The following is a 25,005-nucleotide window of genomic DNA, read 5'->3' on the forward strand; positions in this document are numbered from 1 at the left end:
CTCCCTTGAGGGGGGTTCGCGTTTCGAACGACCATGTATCTCCCGCGACACCTCATCTCGCACCTCTACCTCCAACTCCTCCGATCGCACCACCCCCTCTCCCCGCCCGTCCTGATCCTCGTCGCGCTCGAACCCGATGCCCTCTGCGCCTGCCGCATCTTGACCGCTCTGCTGAAACGCGACTATATCCCGCACAAGATCCATCCCGTCGCGGGATATGGCGACCTCGCGCGCGCGGGCGAGGAGCTGGTCCGACCCATGCGGACCACGGAAGGTGGTAGTGGAGGAGTGGTTGTGTGTCTGGGTGTGGGGGGACTCGTGGATCTGAGTGAGATTCTGTGTCTCTCGGTCGATGGTGAAGGTGGTGAAGGGGAGACGACAGAGGATATGGGGGGCGTCGAGGTCTGGGTTATTGACGCGCGACGGCCGTGGAATCTGGGGAACGTGTTTGGTGGGCTGGCAACGTCACGGCAGCAATTGGAGGATGGGAATTCGCGATCGTTGAAGACGCGGGGAGTCGAGAAGGGATGTATCAATGAGTCTTACGCGTCGGGAAGGGGTGGCATTATTGTCTTTGATGACGGGGATATTGAGGAGGAATTGACCGCGGAAAGGGAAGCGTATTGCGCGTTGGAAGAGATGCCTGAGATTGACGAGGATGAGGACGACTACGGATCAAGTGACGACTCGGAGGGTGACAGTGACGCGGGGATCGGGTCCGGATCAAGTGGTAAGAAGCGCAAGTCATGGTCGGGGCGAGATGAGGAGGACGAGTATGACGAGGATGACGAGCCTCCTCGACAACGAAGGAGGAGTAACTCAGTATGTTATTTCCATTTGTGTGGCTTATCGCAGACTAATCCTTTTATCAGAGTTCTCCCATACATTCGTCCCCCAGCAAAATTGTATTGCACGACTCCTCCAACTCGTCTCGTTCTCCTTCCCCTCGTTCCGATTCACCGTCACCTCCAGCCCCGAAGCAGCCTTCAGCACGTACGTTGAGACGACGACTGATTCGTTTGAAAAGAAAACACGAGAGCGTGCTACATTCATATTACAATACGGGAACGTACTATTCGGAGCCTATATCGTCCCTCCTATATTCCCTAGCATCCGAACTGGGTCGTGAAGACAACGATCTCCTCTGGCTTGCAATTGTTGGCGTATCCAGCCTGGAGCTGTCTGGTCGTACAATGTCTGGTGTTGGCATTTCCAACGCGTCTGAGTCTGGTGGTTCAGCAGGTTGGGGTGGAGAAAGAGGTGAACGGATTCGCCAGATCCTTAGAGACGAGGTCCATCGTCTCAATCCACCTGATCCCTACGAAAGAGACCGCGATATCAGGGGTGAAATCAATGGTGTTATTCCGACTACTGCGCGATCGCCGACAGATACATCGATCAGGCTCTCGCCAGAACCCCGTTTTCTTCTTGTGCGGCATTGGTCCCTCTATGAGAGCATGCTCCATAGCCCTTACCTGGCGTCACGTCTCCATGTCTGGAGTGAGAATGGACGGAAACGGTTGCATAAGTTGCTGGCGAAGATGGGCGTCAGTCTGAGCCAATGCCACCAGAACTATACGCACATGGACATGGAACTGAAGCGTGTGCTGCGGCAAAGACTGCTCAAGTACGCGCCGATGTACGGCCTGGATGGACTGGTTCCACCAGCGGCATCTGGACATGCCGGCTCCCGCGAGGGATGGGGTTTCGTGCGCAGCTGGGGCTGGAAAGCTTGTCTCTCCGCCACGGACGTTGGTGTCATAATCGGCGCGATTCTCGAGGTTGGGCCGCACGATCCATCTGCGACATGGGACCCGAGAAAACCATCCCATACAAAAAACGCGAATGGAGAGTCTGGCGCATCGGAGTCGGACCCTGCCAACTTACTCCCTCGATTCTGGAGTGCTTACGATGCCCTCTCCCCGACTGCATCGGAGTCTCCGACTCTTCTCCTCGAGGCGCTCCCGCTAGCTCAGCACCTTCACCGGGCGATTCTTCGCACGGGGACATCGCTCCTGTCGAAACACCAGATCCGCCACCTGCGCGCGTTCCGAATCGCGGTGGTGAAGGATGGCCCGGACGTCAAGCTGTTCACGAACCCGGGTGCATTGACGAAACTAGCCCTGTGGGTTGCAGAGGCAATTCGAGTACAAGAGCGAGAAAGAGGCGACGGTGTCAAGATTGGGAAGAAGCGCGCAGTCGGGACTCCTCTCGTCCTGGCTGGACTCGACGAGGACCGGGGTGTGTACGTTGTGGTGGGTACAGGCGGAGGCGGAGGCGTGGTCGACTTCGCCGCGCTGGCCAAGCGCCAGGAGGAGCGGCGTAAGAAGCGGGAAGCAAAAGAGAAGAAGCGCAAGGAGCGCGAAGAGCGCCGTGCGAAACGCGCCGCCGAGAAAGCGGAACGGGGCGAGGAGTACGATGAGGATGAGGCTGAGGAGACGGAAGAAGATTCGTCCTCATCTTCTGGCTCGTCCGACTCGGACTCCGACGAAGACGACGAGGCCCGCAAGCGTGCAAACAAGCATCTCGTCCGGAACCGGTTCGGTATCGCTTTCCAGGAAGTCGTGCAGGAGACCAACGCCCGGGTCCGGATCGACAGCTTCGAACACTGCGTCGTCGAGGTGCAGAAGGAGGATCTGGGCGGGTTTCTCGAGGCGCTGAGCTTCCGGAGCGTTGTCGGATAGGTATCCTTCCCCAATCTCTATTTTAGATATCAGTGATGTTCTCTTGCGTGCACGCTTACGATTTGCCAAAGCTGCTTCTTTTTCTTTGTTCCTCTGCATTCTGATGACGACACCGCGTACGACTACTCGCTGCTCATTTTCAATATCATGACGATTTACTTTGCACCTGACACCATCGATTCGGTTCAGTTCAAGCATGGAAGGGATACGGTAAGGTGGATAGGATACGGCTCGGGAGAAGGAGAAGGAAAGGAAAGGAAAGGAAAAGGATTGTGAGCTATTTAATGATAGTTACTTGATTTTAGCCCTGCGGTTTTTTATACTCCTCGTTAATGGCACCCCCCAGTTGCATTGTTGTTCTGTTGCTTGTTTATTTCTGCTGCCGTCTGTTTGCATGGGAGTACGCTTATCCGGATCTTTTCGACACAACACTACCCCCGGTATCTAGGTGGCGTTTTGGATGGAATTGTCAGTTCCCTTCATACATGGTGCTCCTGTGTCTGCTGTTCTAGGGGTCAAACTAGCTGCAGAACTGAAGGATCAGCGTGTACATGTTCGAAAAATCCGTTCAGCCACGAAGTGCTCTATTCTAATCTAGATCTCCAGACTATAACTCTGGTTTTCTGTGCTTGTCCGAAGTCTGTGTAGTTTGAAGTCGGCGCATCTCCGATACAGGCCTCTGGCTTCAGGTTCAGGTAACAAACACTAGAAGCGATTAAGCTCCTCAAGCGAGACGCTATAGCGACGTGAGCCTTGGGTCTTCGCGGGCATTTCCCGAGATCGTTCTTAGTATGCGGGGAGGAACCGCGCTCCAGACCCACGAGGACCTCGATAGAACATAACATTCATATATCAGATCTGGCCAGCCTGTTCTTTAATTACTCAATGCCAGTCATTATCGGATAAGATTCTTCTACCTGTTATTTATCACTATCTACCAAGGATATCTATCTAGATCAACCATGCCCCGCGAACAACAAGACTACCCCACCCTCCCCCGCTCATCCACCCTCTCCTCTTTACCCCCGGAACCCTCCCTCACGACAGCCCAAGACCAAATCTCCTCCATCCTCACAGACCCCAACTCAAAAATCAACAAACTCATCATCCTCGACGACGACCCCACGGGGACCCAAACCTGCCACGACATATCAGTCCTCACAGTCTGGGACGTCCCCTCCCTGACCACCGAACTCCGCAAACTCCCCACCGAGTCAAGGGGGTTCTTCATCCTCACCAACTCCCGCGCCCTCCCCCCCTCCGAAGCAGAGACCCTCATCCGAACCATCTGCGAGAACGTGCTCCAAGCCGCGCGAACCACCAACGAACCAATCGACATCGTCCTCCGCAGCGACTCCACCCTCCGGGGACACTTCCCGCTCGAAGTCGACGTGACGCAGTCCGTCTTTGGTGCTCCGGACGCGGTGATCCTCGCGCCGTTCTTCTTCCAGGGCGGGAGGTTTACGATCGATGACGTGCATTACGTCGCGGAGGGGGAGGATCTGTTGGTGCCCGCGGGGAAGACGCAGTTTGCCAGGGACGCGACGTTTGGGTATGGCAGTTCGAATCTGAGGGATTATGTGGAGGAGAAGGCGCCGGGGCGGTTCGCGGCGGAGCAGATCTGTTCAATTACCATTGAGGATGTGAGAACTGGAGGGGCGGAAAAGGTCAAGGAGAAGTTGGTCAGCTTGCCCAAGGGGGCGATTGTAGTGGTGAATGCGGCTGCGGAGGCGGATATGGCTGTTTTTGTGGCTGGACTTTTACAAGGTATTATATTATTATTATTCTTATTCTTTTATACAAACCCTATCCATGTACTCTGTACATGTACTGTACATATATATATACTAACTACTACCTCCAGCTGAATCCGCCGGGAAACGCTTCCTCTACCGCACCGGCGCGGCCTTCGTCTCCACGCGCCTCGGCATCCGCTCCAAACTCCCCATCAGCGCCGCCGAACTCGACCTCCCCAATCCCCGCCAGACCGGGGGACTCATCATCGCGGGCTCCTACGTGCCCAAGACGACCGCGCAGCTGAACACCCTCATCTCCCGTCGGGGTGAGAAGAACCTCTCCGTGTTGGAGATCAACGTCGAGGATCTGGTCCGCGAGGACGGCAAGGACAACAAGCATGCGACAGAGATCGTGACGAAGATCGTCCAGGAGGCGGAATCGCATCTCCGCGCGGGGAGGGACACGCTCGTCATGACGAGCCGGAAGCTGATCACAGGGTCTGATGGGTTGTCGTCGTTGGCGGTGGGGACGAAGGTCGCGGAGGCGTTGGTCGATGTGTTGAAGGGGATCGAGGTGCGGCCGAGGTATATTATTGCGAAGGTATGCATCCATCCCATTCACCGAGTCAATATGTGGCATGTATGTACTGATCAACTGGTTTTATATAAAGGGAGGGATCACATCCTCCGACGCCGCAACCAAAGGCCTGAACATCAAGCGCGCCTGGATCGTCGGGCAGGCCGCCCCCGGTGTTCCCCTCTGGCGATGCGACGAGCCGACCAGTCGACACGTCGGGGTGCCATATGTCGTGTTTCCAGGGAACGTGGGCTCAGAGAGCACGCTTGCTGAGCTAGTCGAGGCGTGGTATTGATTGATTGATTGATATCAACACTGGTTTCTAGTGATCCTGGGTTATTATTACAAAGAAAAATGTACATATTTCTAGTTATGTAAATAGCTATGAACGAACCTACAATAGGAATATAGGTTCATGTAATATACCTATCTAGGTATAGGTCACCCCTTCATCATGAGAATTAGTTCAAAATACATCAATAGTTCATACCCGAAATAATTCTCCCAAAACTTCACAGGCAAATAAGGAAAAAAAAAAAAAAAAAAAAAAAAAAAAAAAAAAAAACAAAAAAAAAACTTAACCTCGGGCAAAAAGCTCAGTCAGTTGTGACTAATATTTTTCTCTTCCAGCGCAATATTCGTTTACCGGAGCCTAGAGTTGTGCAATGTTACACAAAGTGGACTTAGTGCATTTGGAAAAAAAGAGAGAGAGAGATTAAATCTCATCAACATCAGCAAGCACCAACCCCATATTCTCCACCACTGGCGGCCTCAGCCCAAACTGCAAGCCACCAATCCTCCTATGTCCATAGAACGGCTCGACATGAAGCAGCCGCTCACCGTGCTCGTTGGATGCCACCTCCACGTAGCCCAGACTGAGAGTTCGCGGGGAGCTTGTCTTGAACTGTTTTCCAGCCAGTCAAGTCAGATAGATCTTGGAAGGGGAGGGGAGGGTGTGTTGTTTCTCACCTGAAGACCGCACAGTTTCGACGGCACTGGGTCTTTATTTGCGAAATGCAGATGCACCCCGGTGATCTGCTCCTTTTCATCGACATTGAAGTGGATGATGCTGCTGTTGTCACCGCCGCCACTGCTGCTGCTGGTGATCTTACTGCTACTGTCACCGGCCAAGACCTCCGTCCGATCATCAAACGAGAATGTGAATCCGCCAAACTCCCCCTTCTCGCCGTGAGGGAAGTACGCCTGCACGCGGCATATCTGCTTCCCGAGCAGGTCGAGGAAGAAGACGGGCGTTTCGAGGCATCGTTCCTGAGAAGGAGAACCGTATCGAGGGTGGATGTTGTACTGCGCGGGCGGCCAGTGACCGATCCAGCGGGTGCAGTATTCCGGGTAGTTGTAGATGAGGGGTGCAGTCCCTGGCATTTCGCGGGTCAGGTCGGCGATAATGAAGCCGAATGTGAGGATAGAGTGCGACTGGGAAGCATGTTAGTTCTTTGATAGGAGAGGAGGAGGAAAGCAAGGAAATGAATACATTAAACTGCCCTGTAATACCGATAACTTCATGATCCAGCTCTGCGTGCAGGACCTGCACGACACTATCTTCGGACCACTTGCCGAGAGTGTATCGTGGTTCACAAGGTAAGGTCCCCCGTACATAATCCCCAGCCCCTGGATCGACCTATCCGGGGTAAGGACTGTGCTTTTATCGAACGAAGTAGCCAGCCGAGTAACTCGTACCCTTGCAACTACAACCGACTCTTTCGAAGAGCTCCGGTTCCCGAACAGTTGGCAGGAATCCTCTCCGCCGACCAGGCCATCGACCAGGAATTCGACACCGATGATCTGTTTTTCGTCTCCGAAGTATGCGACGATATTCTTTAAGGAATAAGGTATGACCACATCCGGGACGGAGTATACATCAGAAGCGTATTTGTTCTCTATATCTTCTGGATCTTTTATTGGCGTGGAAAGATAGGTGGAGATCTTTCGAATTATCGGCGATACACTCCCGGCTTGTTGCCAGAGTGTCGAGAACTCCTCTTTGACCTTGCCCAGGATGAACTCACAATTCAGCCAGATGCAGCGTCGGTTCTCCAAGCCCAGAATTTGGAAAGGGGACAGGTCCTGCGACACATCCGGTTCTTTCACCAACGAGGCCTTCTTCAGCTCGTTCAACAGAACGTTGTATCGAATTGGTTTTTTCTCTTTGGAAATCTGCCGCCACAGCTGAGAACAATCTGCGCAGGGTGCATCCTAGGCAAGTCTGGATTTCTAGAAACTGATTGGTAGATGCGCTCCCAGCTCCCGAAACGAGGGGCTTGCCTCAACTACTGACTTCGACGGCAGAATCTCCAGGATGAGCAGCTGCACTTCTCTGGGGAGTTTTGCAAAACAATTTGACGATGTCAAAATGGGTTGAGGCTGCGTATTCGATGCGCTGCTCGCATGTGGTTGGGGATTAGTCGCCAGAGAGATTGCCGGCGAGAAATCGATCTCTGCTGGATCGGCTACCAGGTACTGAATCGGAGTTAGCCTGTCACAATATCACAGCTTGCCAGAATAGCAGACGCAGGATGGGGGGAAAGAGGAGGAATCTCACTTCAAAGCCCGGGAATGGATTCCACTTCTCCCCCCTAAACTCCCCCTGGAACTCAAGCGCACCACCGTAGTCAAACTCATCCTCCCAATAGATCTCGCCGCGAGGATTGCACCGAGTGGTCAACGTAGACATCAGTTCCGCGAGATTCAGATCTGTCTTATTCGATATGGTTTTTCTGTGGACCTCAAGCAAGATGCCCAACATGTCGCGTGGAAGAAAAAACTCGTCCTCACCGGTGAGTGAGACTTCATGTTCTGTCACTTCATCATTATCCTAGACATGGAAAGTTCCGCCCTCAAAGTCGTCAACGTCGCCCTATCATATGCCAGTCAAGTACTGTAAGTTCTTTATCATACATTACTCTGGTCAACTCACCTGGTTAGTAATTAAAAACAGGCCCTCCGACTCGGGACCCAAGTCCATTGTTTCCGGCCTCTTCAGACAGAGCATCCGCACGTAATCGAGCCACTTTTGCCATTTTAGTGAGGTCAGAAAAAGTGGTCTCACTTCGGTCTGCTCCCAGGAGATGCGCTTGGCATCGTAGCCTCTCATTACCCGACAGAAGGGGTAATGCCGGAGTAGAGGATTATTTTCGTCAATATCAATCCTATCCCTAGTAAGGGGGCCTATTCTACTATAAAGTCTCCAGGACAATCACACTCGAGATCATGCCACGGCACAGGATCTTCGTCGTCGTCTTCCATTTGAGACAGCTTTCTCAACTCGACAGCCTTGAAGGGGTCCCCGCAGACTTGGCCGAAGTACAATCTCGAGGAGGCCATGGCTGAAATATCGCGAGATCAGACAGGCCGCCTCAAAACCGTGTGCAGAGGAATTGTCAAGGCAGCTCTTCTGGTTCTTCTCTCAGTAGGGCGATAATCTCCAAGATTGCAGTAGACGGCGGTGCTCGGGGAGGAAATTAGGCCCAGCCTTTCACCGAGAAACTGCGGTTCGCGACGCGCTGGTTATAAAGACACAGATCCAGTTCACCAGCCTGCTTTTGTAAAATCGATCCGCAATGCACGGGACATACAGCCTGGAGTTGCCATGCGGTGCCAAGACCACTAAACGCCAATCCCCTCTGCGCATCGGCTTGCTTCGCGATTTTCGTGTCGCGGAACTAGCTTTTATCTCGATTTCTACGCGACCTCAGAATTGATGGCTGGGGTCGATTACTTTGAAGCTGCATGAGGTGAGTATTAGAATGGAGTCCCTGTATTTATCCAAAATGATCGACCGTTGTCGGTTAGAAAGTCGTGACATGCTTGTCTCATGCATATCCGTTCGTAGCCAATAAGCACCGAGTTTTAGGAGGCTCATATATCCAGAAAACTAAATGTCATATAGGAATAGTATGTACTCATCAATCGAACACGTCGTCAACTTTGCCATTGACCCTATCATCCAAGAAAGCCAAGCGTCTGCACCTAGGAGCGAGTTTGGAAACATCCCGAACATTTAAAAAGGGGAAACTGCGCTTATTTCTTCGCAGCAACCTTGAATGGGTGCGCCTCGGTGTTGAAGACCCATGAGTTACTTCCATCATGGTTCACCTGCCATTCGTCATCTGGACACCACGTTAGTCATGGACATCTATGGCAAAGCCAACTCAACAACAAGACTTACCAGGAGCGTGGATCAGGTAGCAGTATTTCAGGACCTCAGCAAACAGGAAGCTTTCCTGGTTGTCGTACTTGGATCCACCGCCAGGTGTATTCACGTTGCTGATGCCCGCAAAGCCGGAATCGGTGCGGGTTGTCGCGTTGATCGCAACAAATGCGTCCCAAGCCCAGTCACGGTACTTTCTAAAGTCAGCCTATTCCCGGAATGCAGTCTGAAGATAACACGGCCAACTCACCTTCTGGTCGCCAGTGATACGGTAGGCGTAGTAGATGCTCTCGATGACTTCGGGTCTCAGAACATACGCGCTGTTGGTGATGTAGAAGCCCGTCTTGTTGTAGAAGGCTTTCTGGCTTGTCGGAACAGATGCTGCATCCCAGCTAAACTGCTCAGGTCCGATATGTGTAGCTGTTTGGGCGTAAGTGGCATAGCACCCATTTACAAGTTCCAAGCCGAAATCGATGTATTCTTGGCGTTTCAGGACCTGACCTCCCAGCAGGAAGCTACCGCCGTCAAAGCACGTAAGATGCTGAGAGTTCAGGTCCAACTTGCCATTGATATAATTTGCGATGAATGTAAGGTCTGGGCGGGAAGCCGGCGACGACTTCAGATGAGCAATCGTCGAGTCGGCAGCAGCGACCCAGCGGTCCTTGTACGACGCAAACCGGTTAGGGTCATACACGTACATCTTAATAAGATACTCGTAGAAGGAGTCGTCGCCACCACCCCAGCTCACTTGCGCGTCTTCGAAGAGTCCCGTGTCAATGTTAACATTGCTGCCAACAAGCCCCGGGAAAGGCTCCGCCGTTGGCGGCATGGGCTTAAGGAGGTATGACTCTCCCTTTTGGCTGAGTTCAGCGTACTGGCTATCGCCAGTCAAGTCGGACAGGCGGGTCCATTCGAGCACCAAGGTCCCGATGGTCGCAAGTCCATTGCTCGTAGAACCGTCATTGCCTCCCGAACTAATGTTCAAATTATTGTATGGGATTCCGGTAGGAGTGTCGAAAGCAAACTTCAGAATGTTTGCCAAGTTCTTGGACTGTGTTAGAAGAGCCTCCACCGCATCGGGATTGCTTGCTAGACCATTGAGAGGGCCCGTGAGCAAGTCATAGCCCGATAGCATGCCACCCAAATAACGAATCGTGGTCTCAAATAGGCTAACGAGGGACGACGTCTTCGAGTAGTCAATGGTAGGGATGTAATTTACAATGTCGTCGACGATCTCGGGAATTCGCATCACCAGGGCAGTTGAAAGGGCATCAACAGCGGAAGCGCCCCAGCCGTTTCTGGTCTCTGTTAGCTCAGTCTCAACAGGAAAGTTCCGGGGCGCCTACCTCGAGTCTCCGTAACCATTCGACTCGGGATGCAGTTCGTCATGGGGGAAAGCATATTGGCGGTATCCTTTCCAAGCGTGCTTGAAGGCTTCCTTAACAGCTTCAGCCCTCTCACTAGCTTTCGCGTCCTGGCGACGCTGGACAGCGCCAGTCTGCTCGACAGAGTGAGGATAAGAAAAGGCGTGTCCGGCAAGGGACAGCGCCGTAAGAGAGAGCGACAGAGATGGAACGCGCATCTTGAACGAGTGACCGAAACCCGGAAAGACTGCGTGACCTACAGTAGAAACAAAGAGAGACGGTGAATTCCCAACGGGATTTCAGGCTATAAAATAAAGAGAGTGATCAGAAAAGACGAACGAGTGAGGTTAGAATAATAATAGCGACCCCAGAGCGCGTGGGGAACATCGTCACACGGACTATAACAATGCTAGTCCCCGAAGGATAGCGGATACAACCCACGGTACGGCAGCAAGCATTCGCTCAGCGGCTCAGCATGCAAGATTAGTAGCTAGCCTAGGTGCCATTCCAGGAAAGAGCCAGATGGATCCACGCGCTGCGAGGAGATGATCGAGTCTTGTCCGACAGTCCGAGATCTCCAGCGATGGGGCCGTCCTGGAAAGGCAATCATTTGGGTTTCCTTGCCGTCAGCTAGGTTAGTCCTATGTCAAAAATGAACAGTACAGTGTAGAACTCCTCTGAGATTCTGCCACGCCATATTGTTTCTGTTTCCCACTTCCTTCCTGCAATTATTATGGCCGGGAAACAGGTTGTTAATCCCCCGAGTATTTGTGCAGGGATATTCAGGGGCCTCCAGGAATGCGCTGTTTGGTTGTTCAGGCACCCAGTCCGTCCTCTTGTTTATGCCTCGCTTGCGGGCGGAGAGGCGCAAAGGCGCGATCGGCAAGAGAACGCTGGATATTGGGCGGATCTGCAAGGACCCTCTGGCGGCTGGGGGGCATGAGCCCCGGAATGGTAGGTGTAGGGATGATCCCTCCACCAATTATGTAGAGTGACTCCGTCGCGAGGTCGATAGAGCGCGTGAGGATCCCCGTTCTCTCCGGCTCTGAGAGATCGTTTTCCGCAGTTGATGAGCGCGATTCTTTGAGCCAGAAGTTCCCAATAATAGAATCGTACCAGAGGGCGCTCATCGTGTAGAGTTGTCTTGCATTATCGCAAAGTTCCATGGTGTCTCTATCGACGACAACCCCGCTTTATCCCTGTCTGCTGATCTCGGCTCATGATGTTGTCAGTTGCCGCGGGAGTAGGACAGAGGTCACTGCATCAACTTGGGATGTCAGCTTGAGATGCATCATGGATACTCTGCGCCGCCCACAGAAGAGGATAAAGGTAGTGTGATATCCCTTGCACATCTTTCCCGGCTGTGCGCGTGGACGATGCCTCAATTGTCCATGACAGCTGCCGGTGTCCGCCCGACCGCAACACAGATACCACTGTGGGGGGGGGCCCGGACTGGTTGTCGAACAAGTGAAGTCGGAGAATTATTATGGCATCAACAGGTTCCAACGGTCATGCTGTACAGTAGTAACTGAGCGACTTGAGCGGCCGCCGGCTCAGGTGGTACAGTAACGTGGCCATGATCTGAAAGAAGCTGACAGTGCAAATGCACTAATGCGGCGCAATAGCAGTTTCATCTAATATCAGTCTTACATGATCTTTCTTTTCCATGGCTAGCATGGTGAACCACAGACGGCCAGAACTCCACGTTGGGAGGGCAGTAAGTGTGGCTGTGAGAATAGGTAGGTACCTAAATCAACTGAATTCAGATTGCGGCACAGCCAGATGCTGTCCCTGGATCAGATAAAATGCCTTGTTTGCAGGGGGGAAATCTAGACTCGAGAATGGCACAAGCTGAAGGGTAGGGCAAATCAGTTTGACAAAAGAGGTTGACGTGCCAGGCGGCGGACATCCAGGATGGCATGGGCCTGAAAGTCTCGGGTGCTCCCTTGATTATCACAATTTCCGCCCCCAACTTTACTGCAGGATAGATCACAGATCGTCTTTGCATTATTAAAATCCGTTCTCTATATAACAAAAGGATCCACCAAAGTGACAGAGTGAAGGGGGAGATGAAAATTTCATACTTTGTTGCTGTTGATCTGATCAACAGTATCCCTTTCCCTGGAAATCAGGTGCAGTACTATCTATGTGATGTATCTTGTATGTTTTGATTGCACTAGAAATGGCAAAATGGGCAAAAAAATCGACATTTTTGTGGATCTGACTCTTTCAGGTATTTCGCTTTGACTTTATCTATTTTGAATACTACTTGGCTGAGGTAGAGCTGAGAGGATACTGTACACACTTTTGAGAGTTCAATTTATCATAAAAGCCTCAGATCAATGAGCGTATATGGCTTCTCTTACTAGCGACGAACTCTTCCCAACACGGTACCATCGTTAACGTGGCCGTGGCAGCCGTGGCGATGATACATTATTGTGTTACACCAACACCAACACCAACATACATATTAGCGAGGACGATGTAAAAATCGAATTTGAAACACGCTATAAAACTGCCGATACTGGATATAAGCAGGTATTTCAATATGGGTTTTAGGTGTGGGCTTTTTTCTTGTTCTTTTTATTCATTCTTAGAAACAAGACATTCTTATCTCAAAGTCTATACTTCGTTGATAGCACTTGACTGTCATTTCTCAAATTTATATGCTTGGCATGACTGTCCTACACTGCTGTGGATCATTAGCATCCCTTTGTTTTATGCATTAATCATATTATGTATGGGAACATCTGCCACGCACTCACTCACCAACTCACCCTCATTTTTCCAAGACATCACTTTGCTCGCCTATGCTCACCTGCACTCACCTACATCTCATGCGACTGTCACGCTTTAAGCAGCAATAATTCTAGGGCTGTATTGACGGTTGGCTGCACTTATAATTGTGGCTTAAGTACGGCTGAGCGGACAGGAAGCCCTGTTTTCCACACCCTATGGTCGTAGGTGCTTGGTCAGAGGAGATCAAGGATTATATCTCCATATCTCTTTCTTTTTTCCTTTTAGAGTGGACTGTGTCACGGAGTGGCTCCTAGGGAGAGCATTCTAGGAGCCAAACCGCTGCGCTACCGGCAAAAGGCTAGGATACGAAGCCAACGGCTTCGTACTGCTCTCGCTTATATAGCTTCTTGCCACGCCGTCAGACTGTACTCGAGTAAGTATACGAAAGCAACGTGAAGCATGGGAGATCAAAGGAGATATTTTCTTTGCCTTCCAAATAACGGCGATGCAGCCGGCCAAGGAACTGTCTAACTTAGTCATTGAGCTGAGGTACAGTGAAGTACATGTATGTATAAGCAAAGCTTAGGTTATGTAGTTCACTCGGATATATGCAACCTTGGTTCATATCAAACCCTGTGCGACTTTGACGGATTGGATCAAGACAGTAGTACTCGGGACCTCATAGAATGATAGATAATACTGCATTCTCCCCAGATTTTAAGGGACCTTGCCAACGTGGAGGAGATTGCATGGTTTAAAGCGCGCATGGAGCAGCAATCTCTGAAACCTGGAGTCTCCATCTTGCTGACAAACAATAAGGGGGTGTCCCCGATTCCCGGCCCATGAGCTGGCCCATCTTCTGGTCTGTCCCAAAGCAGTTAGACGTAACTGGGGCCCCATGAGGCGGTGTGGGATTATAAGGGCAGACGAAGCGCCCAGTCACGTTCGTGTACATGGGAAGTTGGGAACAGCCAAGAAGATACTATTTAAGAGCGGTCAGGAAAGGGGCACTATGTGGCATTATACCGGGACCGTGTTCGTGTCTCCAGCTGCGTAATAGACCGTGGCATTGTCAGCATAACAGCATCTCCTAAATGGGCAAAAGATTTCCCTTTATATGTGAATTTCGAGAAGGGTTGTCCTCGTTGTTGGATGGATAGGGACAAGAGTTGACGGTGTACCTGCCCGGTTTCACTGAAAAGAAACAAGCGGGCTGGCCTCTACCAACAAGTTGTCTCTGTGGTGTAGTTGGTTATCACGTGGGTCTCATACTAAACGTATGACATGGGAGCACAACTCACATGAAATCCCAAGGTCGGGAGTTCGATCCTCCCCGGGGACAACTCTTTTCGCACCTGGTGCGCTGCTATCTTTTTTGACCGCCTGTCCCGTTTTTAGCCGCGGTTTTCCAGCCTTGTTTCTTGGTCTGTACCAAGTTTTTTTCCCCAACATGCAGGATGCTTTTTTCGCATGGATGTACAGTGTGTAGACAGCAAGATGAACATACCATAGCTTGTTCGTCAGCGTCATCCTGAGAGATTTGTTGCGGGAAGCTCTACTCCGTCCACGTATGCGCGTTTGGCTGGGCTCCCCACCGAGCCGCAAAACGAACCCCAAGACCCGGCTGTAGGCAAGATCTGCCCGGCAGCCAGCCCCAACTGTTGGTTCTGTTGAGCCTGTCTCCGCTGCCGATCGCCCCCCGCGAGCCCCTTAAAAGACCGCCGACATGCGCATACTTATGCAGCTCCCCGTCGTCCTGTTCTTCGTGATCACTCATCACTCGGTCCGCATTCCTTTTACCTCGGTGAATCTACGAGATAGCCTCATCTGCGTCTCCTCCATGTCGAAGACCTCGGGTGAAAAGATGGACCCGATCGTCTATATCCCCCTCTGCTTCTGCCTGATCTCCTTCGCGGTCATCATCTATGTCAACTGATACGGGGCGCAAGAGTCGCGGATCTGGTGTAAGGACGGACTCGAGTCGCTGCTTTACACCAATCGTATTTCCATAGTCGCTGCATGGGACTGCAGAAATAACTTGGAGAGAAAGCTGTCGTTGTCTTTCACCGCAAGTCCGCGCCAGATCGCTCCTTGCGTACGATATCGTCGCGTCGCCGGTCATTGTCCTCGTGCTTCCGGAACAGTGGTTGATATCCATATCTGTTCTCCGATCAAGACTGTCAACACATCAGATAAGATAGACACCGTTACACCATGACGTCCATCGACCTCCCCCCGTCCTACGCGGCCCTTCCTACCAAACACATCAAGCTCTCCCACGTCCCTGCCGATTCTCCCACGCCAACCAAGGTCATTCTCGTTACCTTGAACCGACCGGAGACGAACAATGCCTTCACCTCGATCATGGCCGACGAGCTCTCCCAGGCCTTCCGCCTGTTCGACGTCGATGACCGCGTGCGCGCCGTCGTGGTCACCGGCGCGGGGAAGATGTTCTGCGCGGGCGCAGACCTAGACATTGGGTTTCAGAAAGGCGGAGGAGACGAAAAGGCAGCGCGCGATCATAGGGATAGGTTCGTTGCAGCATTCAACTGCGCATAGCTAGCTGTCGCAGTCGCACTGACGCTGACGGGTGCCGAAGCGGCGGCTGTGTAACCCTGTCAATCCACCAATGCCGCAAACCCACCATCATGGCCCTCAACGGCTCCGCCGTCGGGATCGGAATTACCATGACTCTCCCCGCAGCGATCCGCGTCGTATACTCCGGCGCAAAGATCGGCTTCGTCTTCGCCCGTCGCGGCATCATCATGGAGGCCGCCTCCTCGTTCTTCCTCCCGCGCCTGATCGGCCTCTCGCGCGCGCTGCACCTCACCACGACGGGGTCCGTCTACCCGGCAAACCACCCGCTCCTATCGTCTCTCTTCTCCGAGATCTTCCCCACGCCGGAGGCGACACTTGCCAGGGGTCTAGAACTCGCGACGGAGATCGCGGAGAACACATCGACGGTGTCGACGGCGCTGATGCGCGATCTGATGTATCGGGGCCCCGACAGCGCGGAGGAGACGCACCTGCTGGACTCGATGCTGCTGTGGGCTCTGTTCGGGAAGAGGGATAACGAGGAGGGCGTAAAGAGCTTCTTCGAGAAGAGGAAACCGGTCTTCAAGGGCAATTTCAATGGGGAGAATGACGGGGAGGATGATGTGCCGGATGCTTATCCCTGGTGGAAGCCTGTGGACGTGGGTGTGTTGCCGCGGAGGGGGAAGTTGTGAATACAGTACCAGGTACCTTAGGGAGGTACTCCGTACATACGTGTCATACGAGGTACATGCCGACTTGGAGAACTTTCCTTCATCTCAGACAGACAGGCAGAGACAGAGAGAGCCATGAGCTCTGCTCATTCATTCATTTATTTCCCTATTTATCTACTAGTCATCTGACTCGCTAATGGCCATCTCTATCTATAACTACCAACTCAGATAATTATTAATAAAATCAATCGACCAGCCAATGTAGTCCTCACCTGTGTAACTTGATCAATTCCCATCTCTCACATCAACCACACCCACACCTGGTCCTGGTCTGTCTACCTACTGAAGCCTACTCTACCTACCTAAATGCCCTATCTTACTTACCTACCTACCTAGGTAGGTCCCCCTCTGATCCCCTCTTCCCCTCCCGCTTTGACCTAGACAGACAAGGCAAGACAGGCTTCTTCCTACCTAACTACTACCTTAGGTAGTTACTCCAACCCTAAGTCTCCCAACCTTCAGCTGTCTTCTAGATACAAACATACTTTACGTTCTGCTATGTCTCTGTATATGTAAGTATTATATACATCCCAGATTTCTCTTCTCTCTATAAGATCACCGTATCAAGACGCTTGGACCAGATCTAATGCCCAGAGACAGTTTCGCAGCATCTCTCTCAGGTAGTCTATAGCCTTATACCCTCTTTCTGCTGCCCAGGACAGTAGTGCCCACCACCCGTTATTCTTTGCATTATTCTTTGCTTCCAGATCAGCAACTTTCTCACGCAGTAGTTTGTATATGGCCTCATATCCATACTGTATACTGCCTGGGTTACTGGTGTCTGGCCAAAGTCATCTTTGAAAGTATAAATTAGCACCTTTCTCAAGCAGGAGCTTGACCACAGCCTCATGCCCACTCTTTACCGCCAAGAATAGTGGTCTTTGACCCAACCGATTCTTTGATTCCAGATTGGCACCTTTTTTCAAGCAGGAGCCTGACCAAAGTCTCATGCCCTTTCTCTGCTGCCCAGGATGGCAGTATCCTGCCACTTGCAGTTTGACGATGGATATTCACTTTCCTGGTCGCAAGCAGAACCTTTTATAAGGGCAAAGTGATTGAGTTCTATTGCCTGTGAGAGTAAGACTCTGTCTCCGAAAGCTTATAGGACATCTCTCGCTGAGGAGGAAGCTGATCACTTCTTGGTGTTCTGTGGATGTAGGATAAAGTGAGTTATTGCCAGTCATGTTGTACTCAGACCAGGCTTCAGTAGACGGCGTCAGAAGTGCCTTTAAAGCACTTTTATTTGCGTGAGCCAAGACCGCAAGGACTGGATAGCCGTAACGTTCCCCTTCGATATCCATGTCTGGAACGCCTTTGAGTATGATCCGGATGAGGTTCGGTAAGTCGTTCCTCAGCAGTGATGTACAACTTGCTCGCATCAGATGTATAGACATATTGCACCTGTCTCAAAAGAAGTTGTTCAGAGTGATCCACTTGCGAAGGGGGAAGTTTTCAAGAAAGGCACCTTGTGGGATCCCATGGCCATCTGCAGCATCGGCACGATAGAGGATGTTCTGCACTGCAGATTCAAGGAAAGGAAACTTTTTAGATGGCCAGTCGGCGAATATTCGCGGCATTAGTGGACTTTGCAACCGGCAGCGGCTCTTCGCGGCAGATGGATGGTGGGAAGTATCAATTGTGATATATATAGTTTTGACAACATTGCTCCAGCCGCTGATGGCTCAGGCCTGGGAAGTTGTTTCCAAGGTTGGGCTGAAGTATGTCAAGTCGATTTCCCTGAAGTAGAAAATCGCGTACCGACTCATGAATGAATTGTATAGTTGAATCCTCAGACTTGGTCATTTCTGCAAGCCCCTTTGAGGAATGTAAAAATAAATCTTCCCATGTCATCTCTTGTTATAGTCTCCGAGTTCCATACAGTCAGCTCCTCAGGTTCGACACCAGCTAATATAGCAGAATAGAGCTCCCCACACTTCAACGGCCAGCTTTGCATATAGTATCCACTGGAGGCAAAGAACCAGCTCATCCATATCCTGGCCATCCCTGGTCAAGATGTCCATGAACAACTCATCCAATCCGTTTGGTATTTCAGTAAGCCGTTGCCGAAGTGCATGCATTCGGATATCCATTTGCATGGATCCAATCGTCCCTTCTCGCTCCTTTCCACCAGACAGTAGCTGGTTGTTATCACTACCCTAGGTACCTCAGAGATATGGCTTCTGCCATTCAGCAGCTTAATACAATCCACGACACCTGTGCTGAGGAGCATTTCATTTCACGTTCCATTTCGTCTCTCATGCAGAAATCAGATCAATTTACATCATATTATGATCTAACCCTAACCATGCAACCTGCACCCAGTTACATCTGGAGTCCGGTGCAGAGAAAGAAAAGAGCGCCGATCGAGATGGGCTCATCACGACCCCCCAACCCCAGACCTCAACTTCTCCAGATCCCCAGTCGTCCAGTCCGTGACGAGCATGTGGCCCGGTTCGTGGGCGAAGACCAGACCCTCGACCTTGTCACCAGCAGATTCAACGACCATTTGGGGCGTGACACCGCATGCCTGCCACGTATGTTAGTAGAACTCTTGTCAGATAGAGATAGGGAGAGATAGGTCATACCCAAAAAACCGGAACCTCACCCTCCTCAAACACCTGCGGCTCTCCAAAATCCGGCTTCGTCACGTCCTCGATTCCGATCTCTTTGGCGCCATCATATCCCCACGCGACGGGCTCTCCGTGCGTGGACAGGAACGGCCTCGTGACATCCCGCACCCGTTCAAGATCCTCGGGCCGGTACGGACGCATGGAGACGATGCATTTCGCGCCCGAAAACACTCCTGCGGGCAGCACGGGGATGTTGGAGCGGAACATGGACACGACGGAGCCCGTGATCTGGTGCCGGGGCTGGAGCCCTGCGGCCGTGAGGGCGTCCTCGAAGGAGAATGAGCAGCCGATCAGGAAGCCGACATGATCCGGAGTCCAGACATCAAGGAGATTGGTCCGGCTGCCGACGAACTTTCCGCCCTTGTAGACGCGGTACTTGGGGAAGTCAGTGCGGAGATCGAAGTCTGGACTTTTGATGCAGCCCGCGGGGCTGACGGTGTGAGGGTCACCCGGGGATGTCACGCCCAGGAGCGGGCAGGACACCGGGTTGCGCAGACACAGGTCGCGGAAGTGGCCTGCATACTTGGACGGGAGGACCAGCAGGTTCGCCTGGAGAAAGCCTGGGGCAGCGCCAGAGGTGTTGGTCAAGAGGTTGTGTCGGCAGAGCAGACGGGCCTCATGCGCGGGGGACGTCGCCTGCTTTGCGATCTTCGCGCGCAGGGCGTCGGCGTCAACGGCGTCGATGTCGATACTGCCCATGGTGAATCGAATCTGCAAAGAGAATATTTCTCTTCTGGAGAAGAGTCCGAGAAAGAACAGTCGATTCCAAGATGAATAGTCTACCGACGCAAGCCGGGGACTTCCATCTCGATGCTCAGATCGTGTGCAGCCATCCCGACGCCGGCTATCGAGATAGTTGGACTTAAACCTGTTCCAGAAGCTGTCGGGAGAGGAGACGGAGTCTGATGCCTGCTTGACCAGTTCCTGTACGCTAGAGACGTCCGTCAGATCCCATACTATGCAGCCGGGCAAAGTTACTTACCAAGTCTCTGATCTCCCAGCTGCAACCTCCCCCGCCTCGGTCAGACACAACGATCGCCGATCTCGACGCCGGCCAGACGCCACGAGGCCCTATCGCTCGGCGGCTCCAGATGGCTCGATATCAAGCTGGAATCTCTGGTCAACGGTTGCCGTGGGCGTCTGCCGCGTGGAGCCCCGAGGCCGGTGACTGGGCGAGATGCTTATCAGCGCCGCCTCCGCAATTCCCCCAATTCCAAAAGTGGCAGTTCACGCAGACCTGGAGAAACACCGTCCGTTCACGCATCTGCGAACGAATCGTGTAAGAGATCTATGTATCTCTGCGCAACTCGGCCGAGGCGATAAGCGGCCGGCGCTTGAACATTCCGACCAGTCTTGTCCGGCTTAAACGCTTGAGCTATAGCTATGGAGCCCAGCAATCTTAGCGTACCTACTCCGTGCTTACGCTGAACGGTACAGGCCATGGCCGCCATGCGATATGCACATCCGCTACGTAACCTAAACACCCCGTCATCTACTTATCAGCTGTCTCTCTACCGAATTATCTGCATCCCCGGCCCGTTTCTTTGCTCTTTCTGGTTGGCGGCGTCTTGGTCCTGCCGGGCGTCATTCGGCGACACCGGCTTGAGCTTCTCGGCATGGAGTAACAGATGAGACGGCTCTCCGCGGCGGGGCGTGGATGTACTCTCCAGGCCCGGTCTTACACAGGCTCCACGGAGTGATCATCGTAGCCAAATGGTTTATCAATCGCCGTATCCCTGCTGAGATGGTTGCGCTTTCTCCATCTCCCGTCTGCAAGCTTCCACAGTCGACTTCCGAAGCTGTGTAGCAGACAGCAAAGATGTCTGAGAAGAATATCGACCCAGAGAAGAATGCCGATGAGAAGGCACAGATGGAGGTGAAGAGCACCCCGGAGGACATGCTCTCGGCGGTCGAGGATATCCAGCTCGATCCCAACAAAGAGAAGAAGCTCCTCCTCAAGCTGGACTTGGCCTTTGTCCCCATCATCATGTATGCATATCTATCATGCTTTTTGGATAGAAGCTCAATAGGTTTGTCTCCGCTTCTCCGTTTACCCCATTGTATAAAAGAAGAAGAATAGGAAAACCAGACCCGGAACGATGACTCACAGGAGAATCCAGGAAACGTCAAGGTCGCCGGCATGCCGGAAGATATCCACGCCTCCAGCACCCAGTTCTCGACCGCTGTCTCCATCTTTTACGCGACCTACGTGACATTCGAGGCCCCCTTCGCCGTGCTCATGAAAAAGTGGACGCCGCGCAACATGCTCACGGCGCTGTGCGTCATCTGGTCGCTGACCACCATCTTCTCCGGCTTCATTGTCAACGTGGGCGGCCTGTATGCGGTGCGCCTGATCCTCGGGGCCTGCGAGGCCGGTCTGTTCCCCTGTTTGAACCTGTACCTCACCATGGTGTATCGGCGGGAGGAACAGGCCAAGCGGGTGTCGTACCTGATGAGCTGCGCGGCCATCTCGGGCGCCGTCGGTGGTCTGTTGGCGTACGGACTGCTGCAGATGGATGGGGTCGCTGGAAAGGCTGGATGGAGGTCAGTTGAAGAGATCGATCTACATTCCGCAGCTCGGGGCATTGAGTGGAGCTGACAAGCATCCAGATGGGTCTACATCATCGAAGGTCTCTTCAGTATCGTGTGCGCAGTCTGGATCTGGTTCGGCCTGCCCAACGACCCGGCCAATGCCTACTTCCTCAACGATGAGGAGAAGTGGATGATGCGCGTCCGCAACGAGCAGCGCCGCAAGTACATGGGCAGCGAGGAGTTCAGCTGGGAGGAGATGTGGATCGCCGCGACGGACCCCAAGCTGTACTTTAGCGGCGCCATCCAGTTCTGCCAGGACATCCTGTTGTACGGGTTCAGCACGTTCCTGCCCGCCATTCTGAATAGCATGGGCTACGATTCCCTCCATAGCAATGCGCTCACCGTCCCGGTGTACGTTTGGGGCGCCATTTGCTTCATGTCCATCGCGTACTTCTCCGATAAATACTCGACATTTGCTCCGGTGAGTTGGACTTTTGATTTTCGACTTGCTGCCCCCCGGGAAACTGACCTTGCTAACTTTTGACTTTCTCCAGTTCCTCTTCGTCGTCAATATCTTCTCCATAGTCGGCTACATCCTCCTCTTGACAGTCAAGAATGACGCGGTCAAATACTTCGCAACCTTCCTGTGCGCCGTCGCAACCTATAACGGACCGGGACTGAACATCACCTGGCTGAACGTCAATGTGGCGCCTCACTACCGGCGCGCGATGGAGATCGGGCTGCAGCAGACTATCGGCAACTGTGCAGGCATCGTGGTCGGGCAGATTTACCGAAAATCGCCGTACGTGCTGGGCAACGCCTTCTCTCTGGGATCGCTGGTCGTGGCGGAGATTCTGATCGTGGCCAACATGCTGTACCTGCGCCGGCAGAATGTGGAGAAGGAACGCATCGCGAGCGGTGAAAAGGAGGATACGAGGAAGGTGAAGTCGGGCGACAGGGAACCTGACTTCAAATATCATCATTAAGATGTGTGTATAAGACCTAGGAGACATGCAGTAGGCCGTTTGAGACGGGGGCAAGTTTCATAGAGTCCAAAGGTCACGGATTTCCAGAAGATATCGTATGGCTATGCTTTTCAAAATCCAAATGGATATTAACTGATAATTTTGGTGCTATGACATGCTAGCAGTCATGGTATATATGAGGTCTATTCCTTGTCGAATATTGGATTTTCAAGCCCTAGAACCCCAGTTCGCATTTTATTTTCCTGATATTGGAACTGTCGTGTAGATAATTATCGCATGGTCACCTAAAAATATATATTATTAGTACGGTCCAGAAACAAATCTATACAAAGCAAAGCATCGAAAAAGAGATAGAAAAAGGGATGTGAAATCAAGTTCAAACTCACCAACTCCTCCGCACTCGTCGGGTGGATCGCCACGCAGCTATCAAAGTCCTGCTTCGTCGCGCCCATCTTGATCGCGACTCCGAAACCCTGCAACATCTCCCCGACGCCCAGACCCAGGATATGCAATCCGACAATCTTCTCCTCGGGCCCCACACACACGAGCTTCATCTCCGTGGGGTTCTTCTTCTTCTCCTCCGGGGGCAGAGGGTCGAAGAACATGGCCGTGAAGCGGGTGTGGTAGGTCTTGACCTTGTCGTCGCCGTATTTGGCGCGGGCCTCGGGCTCGGTGAGGCCGATGGCCCCGACTTCCGGGTGGGCGAAGACGACGGTGGGGATGTTGTCGTAGGAGAGTTTGGAGGCTTTGAGTTCGGGGGGACCGAAGAGGCGGCTGCCGAGTTGGCGGCCGGCTGCGATGGCCACTAGGTTTTGCATTTTTCGTTAGATGACGATCTTACTTTGTAGCAAGCAAAGAGTATGCTTTTAAATGGTTTCTTACCTGGCGTCAGCTCAGCCTGCCCGGTGACATCACCAATGGCGTAGATGCCCTCCACGTTCGTGTTCTGGTACTCGTCGACGAGGATGTGACCGACGTGGTTCTGCTTGACGCCGGCAGCCGGGAGGTTCAGCGAGTTGACCTCGGGCTCACGACCGACGGCCCACAGGAGCTCGTTGACCTCCAGCTCGGAGCCATCCTTCCCGATCAGCTTCAGCACCTTGTCCTTGCCCTTGCCGGGGCTCACGAGCTGCACCTCCTTGAACCCCGCGTGGTTCTTGTGCAGGTGCACCCCCATGTCCTCGTACCGCTGCGTCATGGTCTTCTGGATCATGGGGTCGAATTTCCGCAGAAAGGTGTCCCCGCGGATGAACATGTGCGTCTCGACGCCCACGGCGGCCATGACGCCGGCCAGCTCAACGGCGATGTAGCCCGCGCCCACGACGGCGAACTTGGGGGGGAGCTCCTCGATCTCGAAGAAGCCGTCGCTGGAGATGCCGTGCTCGGCGCCGGGCACCTTCGGGATGGTCGGGCAGCCGCCCGTCGCGATGAGGATGTGCTTCGCGGTGAATCGGGCCTTACCGCCGTCGTTCAGGTCGACCTCGACGACCTTGGGTTCGACGAAGCGGGCGCGGCCGTGCACGAGGTCGATCCCCTCCTTGCCCCAATTCCGCTCGTAGGCGCCGTTGAGGCGCTTGACGGTCGCGTCCCGGAGACGCTTGAAGTGGCCGTAGTCGATCTTGGGTTCGCCGGGGAGCTCGTAGCCGTAGTACTTGCCGACGTGGATGGTCTCGTTGATGGAGGCGAAGTTCCAGGTCATTTTCTTGGGGACGCAGCTATCCATTTTGTCAGCGATCTGCGGAGAGGAGCAGAGGAAGCCAGCTCAATGGCAAGCTATGTTAAACGTACCCAACATTAACACACGTCCCTCCGGCCGGACCGCTCTCAATGATCACCGTCTTCGCTCCATACCACCCCGCGGCGCGCCGGGCGCTTCCACTACCACCACTACCACCCCCGATGACGATGTAATCGTACACCTTCGTCTCGATGGGAGCCATTGAGCCGGAATTCTCCTTGTTGTCTGCTGTTCTGGGGGTCGAGGAAGAGAAGTGTCTCGAGACGGAAGCGAGGCGTGGGGCAGTTGCGGAGGAGGAAGAGTTCAAGGAGCTTCGGAGATCCAGTGTCCTGTTATTGGTACTAGCACCTCCGCTCGCAACGGAACTGACTGTTGCTCTCCGTCCTATGAACGAGGAAGAATATGATGCTGTCGATAACGTCAGCTGACTTGCGAAAAGCCGGCCCTTGAACGAAGATCGGATCGACAGGATGTGGGGGGAGGAGCGGACGAGCATGCCTTTTGGGGGAGGACAAGGCAATTATATATATATATATATATATATATATATAAGAAAGAAAGAAGAGAGAGGAGGAGGAGAGAGAG

At 52.8% G+C, this 25,005-nt stretch overlaps 10 protein-coding genes and 1 non-coding gene across 11 annotated transcripts; 6 read left to right on the forward strand and 5 right to left on the reverse strand.

The window, feature by feature from the left end:
- Window positions 1–33: 33 nt before the first annotated feature.
- Window positions 34–2,684, forward strand: VTN00DRAFT_9429 (uncharacterized protein; the record flags this gene model as incomplete). Its single annotated transcript, XM_069436388.1, has 2 exons — window positions 34–822; window positions 873–2,684. 2 exons carry the CDS (start codon window positions 34–36, stop codon window positions 2,682–2,684), a joined length of 2,601 nt encoding a protein of 866 aa, XP_069285014.1.
- A 962-nt stretch (window positions 2,685–3,646) lies between these two features.
- On the forward strand, window positions 3,647–5,292 carry VTN00DRAFT_9430 (uncharacterized protein; the record flags this gene model as incomplete). The annotated part of the gene is made up of 3 exons (XM_069436390.1): window positions 3,647–4,451; window positions 4,549–5,021; window positions 5,092–5,292. 3 exons carry the CDS (start codon window positions 3,647–3,649, stop codon window positions 5,290–5,292), a joined length of 1,479 nt encoding a protein of 492 aa, XP_069285015.1.
- A 420-nt stretch (window positions 5,293–5,712) lies between these two features.
- On the reverse strand, window positions 5,713–7,761 carry VTN00DRAFT_9431 (uncharacterized protein; the record flags this gene model as incomplete). The annotated part of the gene is made up of 6 exons (XM_069436391.1): window positions 5,713–5,901; window positions 5,967–6,431; window positions 6,490–6,636; window positions 6,696–7,172; window positions 7,290–7,475; window positions 7,558–7,761. 6 exons carry the CDS (start codon window positions 7,759–7,761, stop codon window positions 5,713–5,715), a joined length of 1,668 nt encoding a protein of 555 aa, XP_069285016.1.
- Window positions 7,762–9,035: 1,274 nt separating this feature from the next.
- Window positions 9,036–10,747, reverse strand: VTN00DRAFT_9432 (uncharacterized protein; the record flags this gene model as incomplete). The annotated part of the gene is made up of 4 exons (XM_069436392.1): window positions 9,036–9,124; window positions 9,184–9,358; window positions 9,416–10,463; window positions 10,512–10,747. 4 exons carry the CDS (start codon window positions 10,745–10,747, stop codon window positions 9,036–9,038), a joined length of 1,548 nt encoding a protein of 515 aa, XP_069285017.1.
- Window positions 10,748–11,344: 597 nt separating this feature from the next.
- VTN00DRAFT_9433 (uncharacterized protein) lies at window positions 11,345–11,695 on the reverse strand (the record flags this gene model as incomplete). The annotated part of the gene is made up of 1 exon (XM_069436393.1): window positions 11,345–11,695. The coding sequence occupies one exon, from the start codon at window positions 11,693–11,695 to the stop codon at window positions 11,345–11,347; it is 351 nt and encodes a 116-aa protein (XP_069285018.1).
- Window positions 11,696–14,501: 2,806 nt separating this feature from the next.
- On the forward strand, window positions 14,502–14,610 carry VTN00DRAFT_t172. Its single transcript has one exon. It is a non-coding gene; the product is annotated as a tRNA-Met (tRNA).
- An 872-nt stretch (window positions 14,611–15,482) lies between these two features.
- VTN00DRAFT_9434 (uncharacterized protein) lies at window positions 15,483–16,495 on the forward strand (the record flags this gene model as incomplete). The annotated part of the gene is made up of 2 exons (XM_069436394.1): window positions 15,483–15,799; window positions 15,868–16,495. The coding sequence occupies 2 exons, from the start codon at window positions 15,483–15,485 to the stop codon at window positions 16,493–16,495; spliced, it is 945 nt and encodes a 314-aa protein (XP_069285019.1).
- A 2,416-nt stretch (window positions 16,496–18,911) lies between these two features.
- Window positions 18,912–19,863, reverse strand: VTN00DRAFT_9435 (uncharacterized protein; the record flags this gene model as incomplete). The annotated part of the gene is made up of 2 exons (XM_069436395.1): window positions 18,912–19,061; window positions 19,120–19,863. 2 exons carry the CDS (start codon window positions 19,861–19,863, stop codon window positions 18,912–18,914), a joined length of 894 nt encoding a protein of 297 aa, XP_069285020.1.
- Window positions 19,864–19,934: 71 nt separating this feature from the next.
- Window positions 19,935–20,332, forward strand: VTN00DRAFT_9436 (uncharacterized protein; the record flags this gene model as incomplete). Its single annotated transcript, XM_069436396.1, has 3 exons — window positions 19,935–19,985; window positions 20,042–20,090; window positions 20,166–20,332. 3 exons carry the CDS (start codon window positions 19,935–19,937, stop codon window positions 20,330–20,332), a joined length of 267 nt encoding a protein of 88 aa, XP_069285021.1.
- Window positions 20,333–20,983: 651 nt separating this feature from the next.
- On the forward strand, window positions 20,984–22,682 carry VTN00DRAFT_9437 (uncharacterized protein; the record flags this gene model as incomplete). The annotated part of the gene is made up of 4 exons (XM_069436397.1): window positions 20,984–21,194; window positions 21,285–21,708; window positions 21,775–22,177; window positions 22,251–22,682. 4 exons carry the CDS (start codon window positions 20,984–20,986, stop codon window positions 22,680–22,682), a joined length of 1,470 nt encoding a protein of 489 aa, XP_069285022.1.
- Window positions 22,683–22,951: 269 nt separating this feature from the next.
- On the reverse strand, window positions 22,952–24,916 carry VTN00DRAFT_9438 (uncharacterized protein; the record flags this gene model as incomplete). Its single annotated transcript, XM_069436398.1, has 4 exons — window positions 22,952–22,966; window positions 23,069–23,487; window positions 23,565–24,397; window positions 24,471–24,916. 4 exons carry the CDS (start codon window positions 24,914–24,916, stop codon window positions 22,952–22,954), a joined length of 1,713 nt encoding a protein of 570 aa, XP_069285023.1.
- Window positions 24,917–25,005: the final 89 nt, after the last annotated feature.

This window comes from Thermoascus crustaceus (genome assembly GCF_041956765.1).
Source record: "Thermoascus crustaceus strain CBS 181.67 unplaced genomic scaffold VTN00scaffold_7, whole genome shotgun sequence".
Classification (NCBI taxonomy): Eukaryota; Fungi; Ascomycota; class Eurotiomycetes; order Eurotiales; family Thermoascaceae; genus Thermoascus; species Thermoascus crustaceus.